The sequence below is a fragment of the Scyliorhinus torazame genome, chromosome 14, assembly GCF_047496885.1.
Source record: "Scyliorhinus torazame isolate Kashiwa2021f chromosome 14, sScyTor2.1, whole genome shotgun sequence".
Lineage (NCBI taxonomy): Eukaryota > Metazoa > Chordata > Chondrichthyes > Carcharhiniformes > Scyliorhinidae > Scyliorhinus > Scyliorhinus torazame.
The window spans coordinates 82,387,321-82,400,415 of record NC_092720.1 but is presented as its reverse complement, the minus strand read 5'-3'; the positions used below and the strand labels follow the sequence as shown (position 1 = coordinate 82,400,415).

Below are 13,095 nucleotides of genomic sequence, written 5' to 3'. Positions count from 1 at the left end.
TAGGCGTACTCACCTGGGACCTACCAGGCTGTCAGCATCTAACGGCCTCGCCAGGGAGTCCCCCAACCAGGCGCCGCATAGTACTGGTCCACACAAACAGTGTCAGGATGGAACTGTAAAGTCGGCAGGAGCACTGCCAGAATATGTGCTAAGGATCAGGGCCTGAGGGTGGCCATTCCCATGAAAGGAAGGGAGTATGAAGGGTGGCGGGAGGTGTGTGGGGGGGTGCAGGGCAGGTATGAAGGGGCTTCTGGAACAGTGGGGGTCCTGTAAGAAGCGGGGCTGAAAGGGGCGTGGGAAAGCCTAAAAAGGGGAGGCCCACAGTGACACCTTAGTGGGGTGTCATTACTTGGCAGGGGTGTGGGATAATGCCCATACGTATGGGGGTCACGTTGCCCATAGGTGGGTGTGGAGGACCCACAAGCTCACTTAGAGATCGGGGTACCCTTTCAAAATGGCGCAGAGCCAGCTGCAGGGGCACTGCCAGGGTGTCAGGCCAGCACTGCCAAAGTGCCAAGCTGGCATTTTTGCAGAGCGGCGATCGGGCTGGGGGGAAAGAGTTCCTGCCAGGGGCTCGAGAAATTGGGACACCATTTAAATTGCTGCACTCAGGAGTTCTGACGAGAGCCTCAGTGCAGTAAACGGGGAGAAGTGTGGACTCGTCGGGGAGGCCCCCAATCTTCCCGGATGGACGTTAGTTGGCGGGGTATTTCTCAGAGCTCTCAGTTATGAGCTCCAGGAAACACTCGGCTAATCTTGTACGCTTCGGGACTCTGTTCCCAGTTGGGGAGATCGCGCCCAGAAACATTTCTGTTAGAATGTGGCCCCTTAATTTGCTTTCTTTCTCCACAGATCCAGCATGGCCTGATGTTTTTTTCCAGCATTTTCTGGGTTTAACTGCACTGCAATATTTTATTTTTGTACAGGTGCAAAATTACTTAAGTAACTCCCTATTCGTGAATCACGCCGTGCGGCTGGGGGAGGGCCATTGCCAGAGGCCCTTCCAGCGATACTCCTCTCCCGACTGGCCGATTTCCCGACGGCGTGGTTTTAATCACATATGGTCGGTCGGGACTCTCGCGTGGCGGCTCCAGACTCAGTCCGCGGCCACCCTGGTGGGGGGCAGGGGGATCCAGCACTGGGCGGGGTCCTTATGGGGTGCCGGGGCAGCAATCGTTAAGGTCCGATGAAGGGCCATCTTCTTGATGGTCTGCGGTCCGAGTCTGCCATGGCGCTCAGCGCGGCGGCGGCGGACTCGGAACCGGAAGTGCGGGGGTCCGTATCTGCAGCCAGAGCTGCAAGCTTCACGACGGGTCCCTGCTAGCCCCCTGCAGGTAAGTGAATTGCTCTTTACTTTTTTCAGGAAACTGGGGAGTGGAATGCCAGCGTTTTTAAGCCGGCTGGGGACAGAGCCCCATTTCTGGAGAATCCAGCCTGCAATGTCTATGAATGTTGGGAGTACAAGGGCAAGTAGGATTCCTCCTGCAATATCTACATCACAAAAAAAAATACACTGAGCACCAACATGGCAAGAAAAGCAAAACCATCAGTGTTATCAACATCTATCATACAACTTTCTTTCTGAATACAAAAGGCTTCTTCAAGGTGTAGAAGTCGAAGTGATGTTGATAAGTTGATTGGTGTTTATGTTGTTACATTAAATGTTGTTTATTAAAAGAATATAAAACTTGCAACTTATATTTAACCACTCACACATAATTTATTTCCATTCAGTGAAAGCTAACCGTGTAAATCCAGTGAACAGTGACCACACGCCTCAATTGATGCATCATATCCTAATATTTATGTTTAATATACAATTTTGGAGATGAGGTAATGTCTCAAGGGATTTCATTCCTGCTTCATGACATGTTAACACAACCCCAAGCTGGAAAAGTATTGACTGGATTGCTTATTTCTTTAAGTTTCATCTCCATTAAAATAAAGTCATTATGGATAAAATTATGAGTGTTGTTTGACGAAGCAGAATTGAAGTATTATTCAATTATTTAGAAATTAATTTGGAACCACAGTATCGAGTTAAGCTCACAAAAGTATTCTGTTTTTCCTCCCGTCCCACAAATAAATGTACAAATAATACAAATATTGACAAATAAACCAATCATTGACTCATTCTTATCGTTATGAAAAAAATAAAGAATTGGCATTGACATAGCTCCTTGCATTCCCTCAGGGCATCCTAAAGTGCTTTAGGATCAATCAAGTATCTTTTAAATATACCACTTGTTCCATAAGAAACATGGGCAACCGATTACTATACAATAAAAGTCTCCAAACAGCAATAAGATAATGGTTGGTGGTGTTGATTGAAGAATGTTTGTTGACCAGAAAACTAGGCTAGCTCCCCTACTTTTATCTTAATAATGCAAAGGACTCTGAGCAACCGGTTGATCGTAATGTCATTATTATAAAGCAACAGAAAGTGTCAGAAACCCTGCCTCATTAGCATACAAAAGAATTAACAAAATTAGTAGCCTAGATGACAACATTATTTTCTGATTTTCCTCTACTTTCTTACTGCTGTTTTCTCTTAATATTTTGATTGCACTTTTTTATAATCTTTATTGTCACAAGTAGGCTCACATTGCAATGAAGTTAGTGTGAAAAGCCCCTAGTCGCCACATTCCGGCGCCTATTCGAGTACATAAGAGGGAGAATTCAGAATGTCCAAATTACCTAACAGCACGTCTTTTGGGGACTAGTTGGAGGAAACCGGGGCAGCCGGAGGAAACCCACAGAGACACGGGGAGAACGTGCAGACCCCGCACAGACAGTGATTTAGCCAGGAATCGAACCTGGGACCCTGGCACTGTGAAGCCACAGTGCTAACCACTGTGCTATCGTGCTGTCCTTTTTCAATCGTCAAGGTTTCATTTTCCCCCTTTCGCCTAATTTCCCCTTTGTTTTCTTCCTATACACAAGCTATGATGATTTTCCTCACTAATTTGGGATTCTGCTTGCTCTATTGTTACCTTCTCATTCATAATTTTTATTTCTGCAATTGAGTTTTTAAAAACAACTGAAATCTATTCAATGATACTTATATTGAGTTTTTTCAGGTCATTATTCATCATTCACCACATTATTCAGCAGAAAACAAAAGTTCTGTTAGACTTATCAATGATACAATTATGTTACAGCTGTCTTGTTAGCCTAACACAGGCTGCACAGCAACAAAATCCAAAAATGTCTGCGACAAACAAGTCATGAGGTAAACATTTAAGCTTGCTAATGGTAGAAGAGTCGGTTGGTTTTGGCAGCCTAACTTTAAAGCCATTTCTCGATTTTATACAATGTTTATGCAATGTAGTTTATTATGCTTACCACTAGCTGGTCCTCTATCTCATGTTTGTTATGCAGTTGACTGTTCATTTCTAGTTGTGGATTAGCAGTGGCTTCTGATCCACAGACAGGATTGGCTTTTTAATTGGGTTGATGAGTTACCCGCTGCTTGCAAAATAGCTCGGTGGTGGGGTGGTTCTGGCAAATCTGTTGCTGGCCTGCATCGCAAAATGAACCTGCCTCCATCCATTCTGAGCCCACATTGGGATGAAAATCTTGCTCTGAATTATTAAACTGAGTATGGAGGTAGATGTAGTTCCGCAAAATTCAAAATGCTAGGGGAGAAATTTGTTTGGGTAGCATCACTTCTAGCGGCATTACACAGATTTAAATCGATTCACTGGGTTAGATAGGCCATTCTTTAATGACATCAATGCAGAACTAGAAGCGACCCATCATGAACTAATTGCTTCCCCCTTTTCTTTGTTTCTTGTGACAGTGCTGCAATTTTGTATCATACAAGAAGAAGTCAGCATATTTTTACAACTGTAAAATATTTCTTTAAGTGTTGGGGCACAAGCAACACATCAAACAAGATTTCTTGCTGGCAGGTAAACGGGAGTGATTGATGCAGAGAAAGAGGAAGTTCATTACACAGGTATGGAAGTAAAATTATCAAGACACCAAAGCAACGGGGAGGCACTTTAAACTAGGGCACATGTTGGTGTTGGCCCCACTCTGTGGGAATCATAATGAGTTTAGGTATAGGCAGGGGGCGGGAGGCTAAAAGAATTCTGAAAAAGTCTCAAAGATTGTCAGGCTGACTCCCCAGACTAGTGGCAGTAGCGGGGAATAACTTGATACCAAGTCCATGGACTCAGGGTGTCCCCCCCCCTCAGGATCGGTGTGGCTTAGCTCAGACCTCCATTGCTGCAGTATGGGGTTAAAATGCACCCCTTTGTTGCTACTTACTTACAGGCCCCTGGCTGTTCAAACTGTTGAGTGCGCACTGTGTCCTGCAAATGCTCAAAGAGCCTCTGGTCATCTGGAAGCCCACCCACACTGCCACTCAGGAGACCTCATACCCCGGCTGTATCATCAAGGTGATAGGTGGATCATCAAGAGGATAGATGTGGCCAAGCTCAATCAGGGACCCACCAGGTGTTGGCATTCCTCAGTGCACTCATCAGAAGCGCTGTCCCACTGCAGAGGACGCAGGGGATTAGCAGAGCTCACCACAATCAAAGGACACCTGCACCATGGCCTTTGGAATCCTCCCTGGTTCTCTGTCCCTCTCAGGGAAGAGGCCTCATCAATGACTCCCGTTCCTCAGGATCACACGCTGCCTCCTCCTGGTGAGGCTGGCAGCAGTGACTGCCTCTGCCACGACCTCCCTGGTGCTGTTCAGGAGGGCAGATTTGAATCTACGCCCATCCTGGGGAAGAGGGTGTCCCTCCTCTTCTCACTGGCATGGAGCTGTGAGTCTACCCCAGACTCCCGAACTGAGCCATCTTCATGGTTGCAGTGAGTGTGTGGTGATAAGTGGAGCGCTTAATAACAGCTCCAGCTGTTAGGCTCTTTGGCACTAACTCCGGCCCCACCGGTTAAATCACATGCTGGGTTGGGAATTGCTCCCAATTCCTGGGGTCCCAAGATTCCCTGGGAGGGGTCGGAATGAGGGTCAATCTTGGTGTCAGGGAGTAGGCTGGGGAGGGGAGGAAGAGCTGGAGCTCCCCGGTCCCTGAGAGAAGGGCACCCCAGCCTCCGGTCCGAGGCCCTGTCCACCCCACCATAAAATTCAGTATGGGTCGACGGCGGGCAGGGTCCAGGTGGGAATCCGGCAATACTCTTTTCCACAACATGCCCAGGTGTGGGGGGAGACATGAAATTCCGGCCCTTGAAATAGATTATTATAAATCACAATGCAACAATCTTCACCTGCTGGTTGATGGTCTCATGTTCTGTGTGATGATCTTCATTTACTATTTCTGGGTCCTCATCTTCCGCTTCCTCGTGTGGATTGTTCTCATCTTCAACTAATATGTAAAATGTTGGAAAACCTTGTTACTTAATTCAGTCTCCACTGTTAATAATCCAAACATCTTTCCAGCAAAATCATGATGAAGAAATAACATTAAAATTTATCAACTGTCATGTTAGGCTACAATAACATAAGTAAAACATTTATCTTTGATAACAACTTAGCTTGAAGGCCCATCAAGAATGGTAATAGGAAAATTGGCATTGCTTTTTTACTTTGTTTCACCTGTGTTTGTATGTACAGTGAGGAACTACACGTGTCTGAATAACACATTTTTCCTAGTGTTACAACGATTTTCCCAATCTCAATATTTGTGGTTTAAAAGGAGCCAATTTAATCAGACTTTCTTGAGCTCAAGAAAGAGTGGGTTTATTAACTACGAAAAGTAAGAAAATGATGAAAACACATGCATAAACATTCAGACAAATTAGAAATCAGAATTGGCTGCAAACGTAACCTGGGCAAAAGCGAGACATTCCCAGTGAACCCAAAAGGGGGAGGGACAGAGCTGAAGGGGCCCCCGTTCAAAACGTCCCAGAACAGATTCCGTTACCTGGGGATCCAAATAGCCAGAGACTGGACACAGATCCAAAAGTGGAACCTGACCAGCTTGGTGGAGGAAGTAAGAAAAGACCTTCAATGGTGGGGCTCACTCCCACTCTCCCTGGCGGGAAGAGTGCAGACAATCAAGATGAATGTACTGCAAAGGTTCCTCTTCCTATTTAGATCCCTCCTGATCTTCAAGGCCCCAAGGCTAATCATGGGGGAGGGGGGGGTACAAGCCTGAGAATTCCAAAACCGACACTGCAAAGAGGGAAAGTCAGAGGGGGCCTGGCTCTACCGAACCTACAATACTACCACTGGGCAGCAACGGCAGAAAAAATGAGGGGGTGGGTACAAGAGCCTGACACAGATTGGGTACAAATGGAGGAGGCATCCTGTAAAGGAACAACCCTCCGGGCCCTGGCCACAGCAGCACTCCCATCCCCCTCAACAAGATACACAACGAGCCCAGTGGTAGCGGCCACGCTGAGAACGTGGGCCCAGCTTTTGACAGCACTTCGGGATAACCAGAATATCCCCTATGGCCCCCATCTGCAGCAATCACAGATTCCCCCAGCCATGCTAGATACCACCTTCAAAAGATGGAGGTGGGACGGGGGCACACTAACGGTCGGGGACTTCTAAGTAGGGTGCAGACTGACGACACTGGACGAACTGACAAGGAAGTAGAAACTAGCAAAAGGACAGGAATTGAGACACCTCCAAATAAAGCACTCCCTCCGCAAAGAGACAGTGGGGTACCCTGGGGCCCCAGAAAGCACACTACTAAAGGACCTGATAGGCACAAGCAGTGAGAAGGGGGGGCTATGTGGGAAAATATACGGACAGCTACTGGACAGAGCCCAAACACCACTGGACAGGACCAGACAAAAATGGGAGGACGAACTGGGGACAGAGGTAGGATGGGGACTCTGGAGCGAAGCACTGAGCAGGGTGAACTCCACCTCCTCCTGCGCAAGGCTAAGCCTAATGCAGCTCAAAGCGGTGCACAGGGCGCACCTGACCAGAACCCGAATGAGCAGGTTCTTCCCGGAGGTGGAGGACAAATGTGAGCGGTGCCAGAGGGGCCCGGCCAACCACACCCACATGTTTTGGGCTTGCCCCAAGCTTGCTGGTTCTGGACAGCCTTCTCCGAGGCAATTTCCAAGGTTGTGTGGGTGAGGGTGAAGCCATGCCCAATAGTAGCAATCTTCGGGGTATCGGAGCAGCCAGAGCTACACATGGGGAAGGGGGATAACGCCTTTGCTTCCCAAACCGCCCGCTGGAGGATCCTGCTCGGCTGGCGATCGGCAGCATCACCCAAAGCTGCAGACTGGCTCGCTGACCTCTCAGAATTTCTCCACCTGGAGAAGATTAAGTACGCCATCCGAGAGTCAGAGGAAGGCTTCCTGGATACTTGGGGGCAGTTCGTCGGCCTGTTCCAAAACCTGTTCGAGGCCGGCAACGAGGAGTAAGCCAGGGAAAAAAAGATGAAGAGCCAAAGGACTGCGCAACCCGGGGGGGGGGGGGGGGGGGGAACCAGAAGAGAAGAGGAAGGGTGCTGAAGCCAATGGGGTGGGGGGGGGGGGGGGGGGGAGAGGAAGTGGGGATATCATAGACCGATCCAGAAGGCAGCAAAATGTACGTACAGTTAGTCAAATAAAGGACAAAACAAACCTCGCTGTAAAATAAAGCAAATTAGCACAAGAAAAATGTAATGTATATACGCAACAACTGTTTATAAATACGAGAAAAGCCAATAATAAGATTTTCAAAAAAACAGAAATGAGAATTGGGTCCAAAGTAAGTCAGAAAAGGTGACAAAATAGTTCTTGACGTGTCCGTGAGGAGTGGATGATGAAACGTCACGGCCATTGCGAGTCGTAATTCAAATAGTATTGACTTCGGCAGGTAAATAGTCGGCTTTGAGATCCCAATCTTCTACAATATCATAGAATCATAGAATCCCTACAGTGCAGAAGGAGGACGTTCGGCCCACTGAGTCTACACCGGCCCTTGGAAAGAGCACCCTACCTAGGCCCACGTCCCCATCCTGACCCTGTAACCCACCTAACCTTTTTTGATACTAAGAGGGAATTTAGCATGGCCAATCCACCTAACCCGCACTGTGGACTGTGGGAGGAAACCGGAGCGCACAGAGGAAACCCACGCAGACACGGGGAGCATGTGCAAACTCCACACAGTCAGTCACCCAAGCTGGAATTGATCCCGGGTCCTTGGCTCTGTGAGACAGCAGTGCTGAGAACTGTGCCACCATGCCGCCCTTTGGTTGAGAAGCTGCCCTGTTTCCGTTTTCAGCTGTGGCTTGGCTGATTTGGCTTGCTTCAACAATCAGAGCAAGAGAGAGTACCTGCAAGATTCTGCAGGGGCCGGTCTGATGTCTTTTCTCCTCGTCATACTTGGACACCCAGCACCAGTTGACCCTGACCAAGTTTTGCAGCTGGCTTTTATCCCTGTCTTTGCATATTCCTGGCCGGCAAAACACACAAATCCATCTGGGACATTGCTTACAGGATATCATTCCTGCTGAGATGATACTCATCTCCCATTATCTCCATAGGAGGTTGTAATTAGTTTCTGGATGGCGTTCATGCTTTTGGTCTATCTTTGTCTGGAAACAGGGTGATTCCATTGTCTCCGACCACCAATTCAGCCAGTGACTGAATTTACATCCTCAGCCATCCTTGTCCATTTTGTAAAATCCACAAGCTTTATTTAAAGTTCAAGATTTTGTGTGTAATTCAATGCTTTTTCTTCATCATCATGGCACGAGGGTTGCCCACATTCTGTACATTTTATTAGAATTTATTTTTAATCAGTGACGTACAAGGATGCTATCACTAAAAAATATCTAGAATTTACTGTTGGTGATAAAGCAGATGCAGTGAAAGAGCCAATGGATGGCTGGAGAAATTATAATGTCGCTTCACTCACCATACACAGGATTTCCAGCAAAATCAACTTTTATTACCCATCGCTAATTGTATTGAGCAGATTTTGGTGCGCGGCCTTCTTGAACCATTGCAGTCTAGTGGCTGAAGGTACTTCCACAGTGCTTTTAGGCATAGCGTTCCAGGATTTTGACCCAACTTTGATGAAAAAACAGTGATATAACTCCAGGCCGGGATGGTGTGTGACTTGCAAATGGTGGTGTTGCTATGCACCTACTGCTCTTGTCCTTTTGAGGTGGTAGAGGTCACAGGTTTCTGAGGTACTGTCAAAGAAGCCAATTGCTTCAGAGGATCTTGTAGATTGTACACGTTGCACTGGTGATAGAGGGAGTCAATGCTTCTGGTAGTGAATGGGCGGCCAATCAAATAGCTGCTTTGCTCTGGAAGGTGCCCGACTTTTTGAATGTTGTTGAAGTTGCATCATCCAAGCAAGTGAAGAGCATTCCATCACGTTGCTGACTTCTGCCTTGTCGGCGGTGGAAAAGCTTTAGGAAGTCAGGTGTCCAAGTTACTGACCACATAATTCCTAACCTTTGACCTGTTTTCATAGCCACCGCTATTATGGCTGGTCCTTTTAAGTTTCTGGTCAATGATGATCCCCAGGATTGTGGTGGTTGAGGATTCAACAATGGTGATGCTACTGAATGTCAAGGAGAGATGGTCAGACTCTCTTTTGTTGGAGAGACTCTCATTGTCTGACCCTTGGGTGGCACAAATGTTATTTGACATTTATTAGCCAAAGCCTGAATGTAGTCCCGGTCTTGTTGCACTCGGGAACAGACTGCTTTATTTTGAACAAATTCTGAATGGAATTGAATATGGAAGTCGTCAGCGAACTTCTCTACTACTGATCATTTTATGGAAGGAAGGTCAATGATGAAGTAACTGAAGATGGTTGGGCTGAGGACACTCCCCTGTGGAGCTCCTGCAGCGTGGTCCTGTGGCTGAGATGATTGGTCTCCAACCACAACCATCTACCTTTGTGCTCGGTATGAGTTCAGTCAGTGGAGAATTTTGCCCCTGGTTTCCATTGATTTCAATTTTACTTGAGTTCCTTGGTGCCAGGCTCAGTCAAATGCTTGCTTGATGACAGGGGCAGTCACTTACAACTCACCTCTGGAATTCAGATCTTTTGTCCATGTTAGAAAATGGTTGCAATAAGGTATGGAGCAGATTGATCTTGGTAAAAGACCCAAACAGAAACACTGGACAAGACAGGTTTAGAGGAACTTCTTCATTTCAATGCCAGAAAGCTTTGTCACCTGCTTTTGGCCTTTGAGTCTGAGACTCCCCTTTTGGTCTTCAGACTGATAAGCCAAGAGGTCTTCCCAGATATTAACTCAATCCCTTACTGCCAAGTCAGCCAGAGCATAAGTTCAAATTCCCTCCTTCCCAGTTTGCCAAAAGTAGTGTCGTCATGGACCAGATGAACACTCGATGCAAATAACTTACAATTATTTGTCTGTTATTATAATAGACACCAAATCAATACCTTTAAATGACTTAATACCAGCAGTAAAATAATGGACAAAGGAACATGGGCGGGATTCTCCGACCCCCACCGGGTCGCAGACGCCAGTCGGGGCCGCTGGCAGCAGCCCCCCCCCCCAGCGATTCTCCGGGTCCCGATGGGCCGAACGATCGTCCGTTTTTGGTCAGTCCCGCTGGCGTGAATCACTCAACTCACGTACTGGCGGGACCTGGCAGGTAAGTTGGCGGAGGCGGTCTTCGATGGGGCGCGGGGAGATCCGACCGGGGGGGGCACGGTGGCCTGGCCTGCGATCGGGGTCCACCGATCTGCGGACAGGCTTGTTCCGTGGGGGCACTCCTTTCTTCCGCGGCGGCCCCTGTAGGGCTCCGCCATGGCTGACGCAAAGAAGAGAACCCCACGCGCATGCGGCAAAATACTCCGGCCGGAGAACGACGCCGGCGGTTCCTCGCATGCGCGAGATCACACCGGCCCTTTGGCGCATGCGCAAACCCATGCCGTCCCTTCGCCGCCGGCTGGAGAGGCGTCAACCCCTCCGCCATCCACCTAGCCCCCGAAAGTGCAGAGAATTCCGCACTTTCAGGGGCTGTTGGTGCCGGAGTGGTTGGTGCCTGTTCTCCCGCCGGCGTGGGGACTTGGTCCCCAGAAGGGAGAATCCCGGCCCTTATATACGCATTACACTTTGAAGTCTGGTGCCAGCAGCAATAACTTCTGGCATATAGGGTTTCAGTGTTGTTTATGAAGAACCTTTGATCTAGTTTGCAGTATTAACATTCAGATTTCTGAATATGATTTTAAAATATTACTGTGCACAATTTGTGATAGTTCATCCTGGCATAGATAGAACATACTTTGAAAATATTAATAAAACTAAATGCAGGAATACAAATAGTAACATCCTAGAGCAGCCCTTGATAAAGCTGCAGCAAAATTATAAACTAAAGTGTGAATATCTTGGCCGGGGGGGGGGGGGGGGGGGGGGGGGGGGGGGGGGGGGGGGGAGGCGGAGCGCACCCACGCTAGCTAACTAAAGTCGTCTAGTGAACGGAGGTTAGGTGAGAGGAGGGCTGCAGACATTGGAGCCTGGATAGCAGATTTCAATGGGCCTACGAGGCGAGCGAGAGGGGGGGGAAGGGATTGATGCTGGGAGATGTTTTTGCAAGGGGAAATGTAGGGGGGGTTCTTGTGAGGGGGAGGAAGGGGTTCAATGTTAATAATGGCCAGGGGCAGGTCAGGCTTATGGGGCAGGGCCCGGTGGTATGATGATGGTGGATAAGAAGGGTGGGGGGTGAGAGACCCCCAGTTAGGATAGGCACGTGGAACGTGAGAGGGTTCGGAGGTCCGGTCAAGAGGTCAAGGGTGCTTGCGCATCTTAAAAGTTTGAAAGCCGATGTGGCAATACTGCAGGAGACTCACTTGAGGGTGAAGGACCAGGTGAGACTTAAAAAGGGCTGGGTTAGTCAGGTGTTTCACTCTGGATTTGACGGAAGGGCTCGAGGGGTAGCGGTATTGGTCAGCAAAAGGGTACGCTTCCAGATGGAGAAGGTGGTGGCAGATCGGGGGGTAGATATGTGATTTTGACCGGGGCGCTGGAGGGGAGATTAGTGGCGCTGTTAAGTGTATACGGTCCCAATTTGGATGATGTGGGATTCGCAAAGAAGGTGTTTGGGGCCATCCCCGACTTGGACACATACGAACTGATTGTGGGGGAGGGGACTGGAACTTGGTGCAGGAGCCAAGGTTGGACAGATCACGGTCGCGCTCGCTGGTCCCATCAGGGGGGGCGAAGGCGCTGGCTGGGCTAATGGTGGAAATGGGAGGGGTGGACCCTTGGAGGTTTCTGCACCCAAGGGAACGGGAGTACTCGTTTTTCTCAGCAGTCCATAAGGTATACTCGCGGATCAACTTTTTTATGGTGGGGAAGGCTTTGCTGGCTGGGGTTATGGGGTCGGAATACTCGGCAATTGCAGTGTCTAATCATGCTCCGCATTGGGTGGATATGGTACTGGAGAAGGGGGTAGCACAGAGGCCGGGGTGGAAATTGGATGTGGGACTTTTGGGGAACCAAGTGTTCTGTGAAAAAATTGAAACGGTAATTAAGGAATATGTAGGTTTCAACTGTACGGGTGAGGTGTCGAAGGCAGTTGTCTGGGAGGCTCTAAAGGCAGTGGTGAGGTGTGAGGTAATTTTGTTTAAGGCCAGGGTGGATAAAGAGGAGAGGTTGGAGTGGCAGAGGGTGATAGATGAGATGTTTGAGGTAGATAGGAATTATGCAGAAGATGGGGACCCAGTGAAGCTGGAAAAGAGGAAGGAACTACAGGCGAGCTTCGACTGACTGTCTACCAGGAAGGCGGAGCGCCAACTGAGACGAGCAAGGGGTGCAGTTTATGAACATGGAGACGAGGCAGGTCATGTTAACAAGGCATGTTAGTAGGTCAGCTCCGGAGGGAAGCAGTGGCAAGGGAAATTCTTCAGGTGAGGGATAGGGCAGGGAGGTTGGTGGTGGCTCCGGATCTGATTAACAAGGTTTTTGAGGAGTTTTATGAGAGATTGTACAGGTCAGAGCCACCTGGGGGAGACTGTGAGATGCAGGAATTTCTAGATGGGTTGGAGTACCTGAGGCTAGGGGAGGGGACAGGACTACATTAGAAGGAGCAATAGTGGAGCAGGAGATAAAGGATGTGATTGGGAGGATGCAGTCGGGAAGGTGGCAGGGCCGGATGGGTTTCCGGTGGAATATTATAAAA

The 13,095-nt window shown here is 48.6% G+C and overlaps 1 protein-coding gene across 3 annotated transcripts in view; it reads right to left on the bottom strand.

Annotated features, from left to right (window-relative positions):
• golim4a (golgi integral membrane protein 4a) overlaps positions 1–13,095 on the bottom strand; it is a 215,393-nt gene that overhangs the window by 34,670 nt on the left and 167,628 nt on the right. For all 3 annotated transcript variants that reach the window (XM_072474426.1, XM_072474429.1, XM_072474428.1), the window contains one exon: positions 5,242–5,339. In XM_072474426.1, the coding sequence (XP_072330527.1) occupies positions 5,242–5,339 (98 nt within the window). The remainder of the gene's footprint in view (positions 1–5,241; positions 5,340–13,095) is intronic.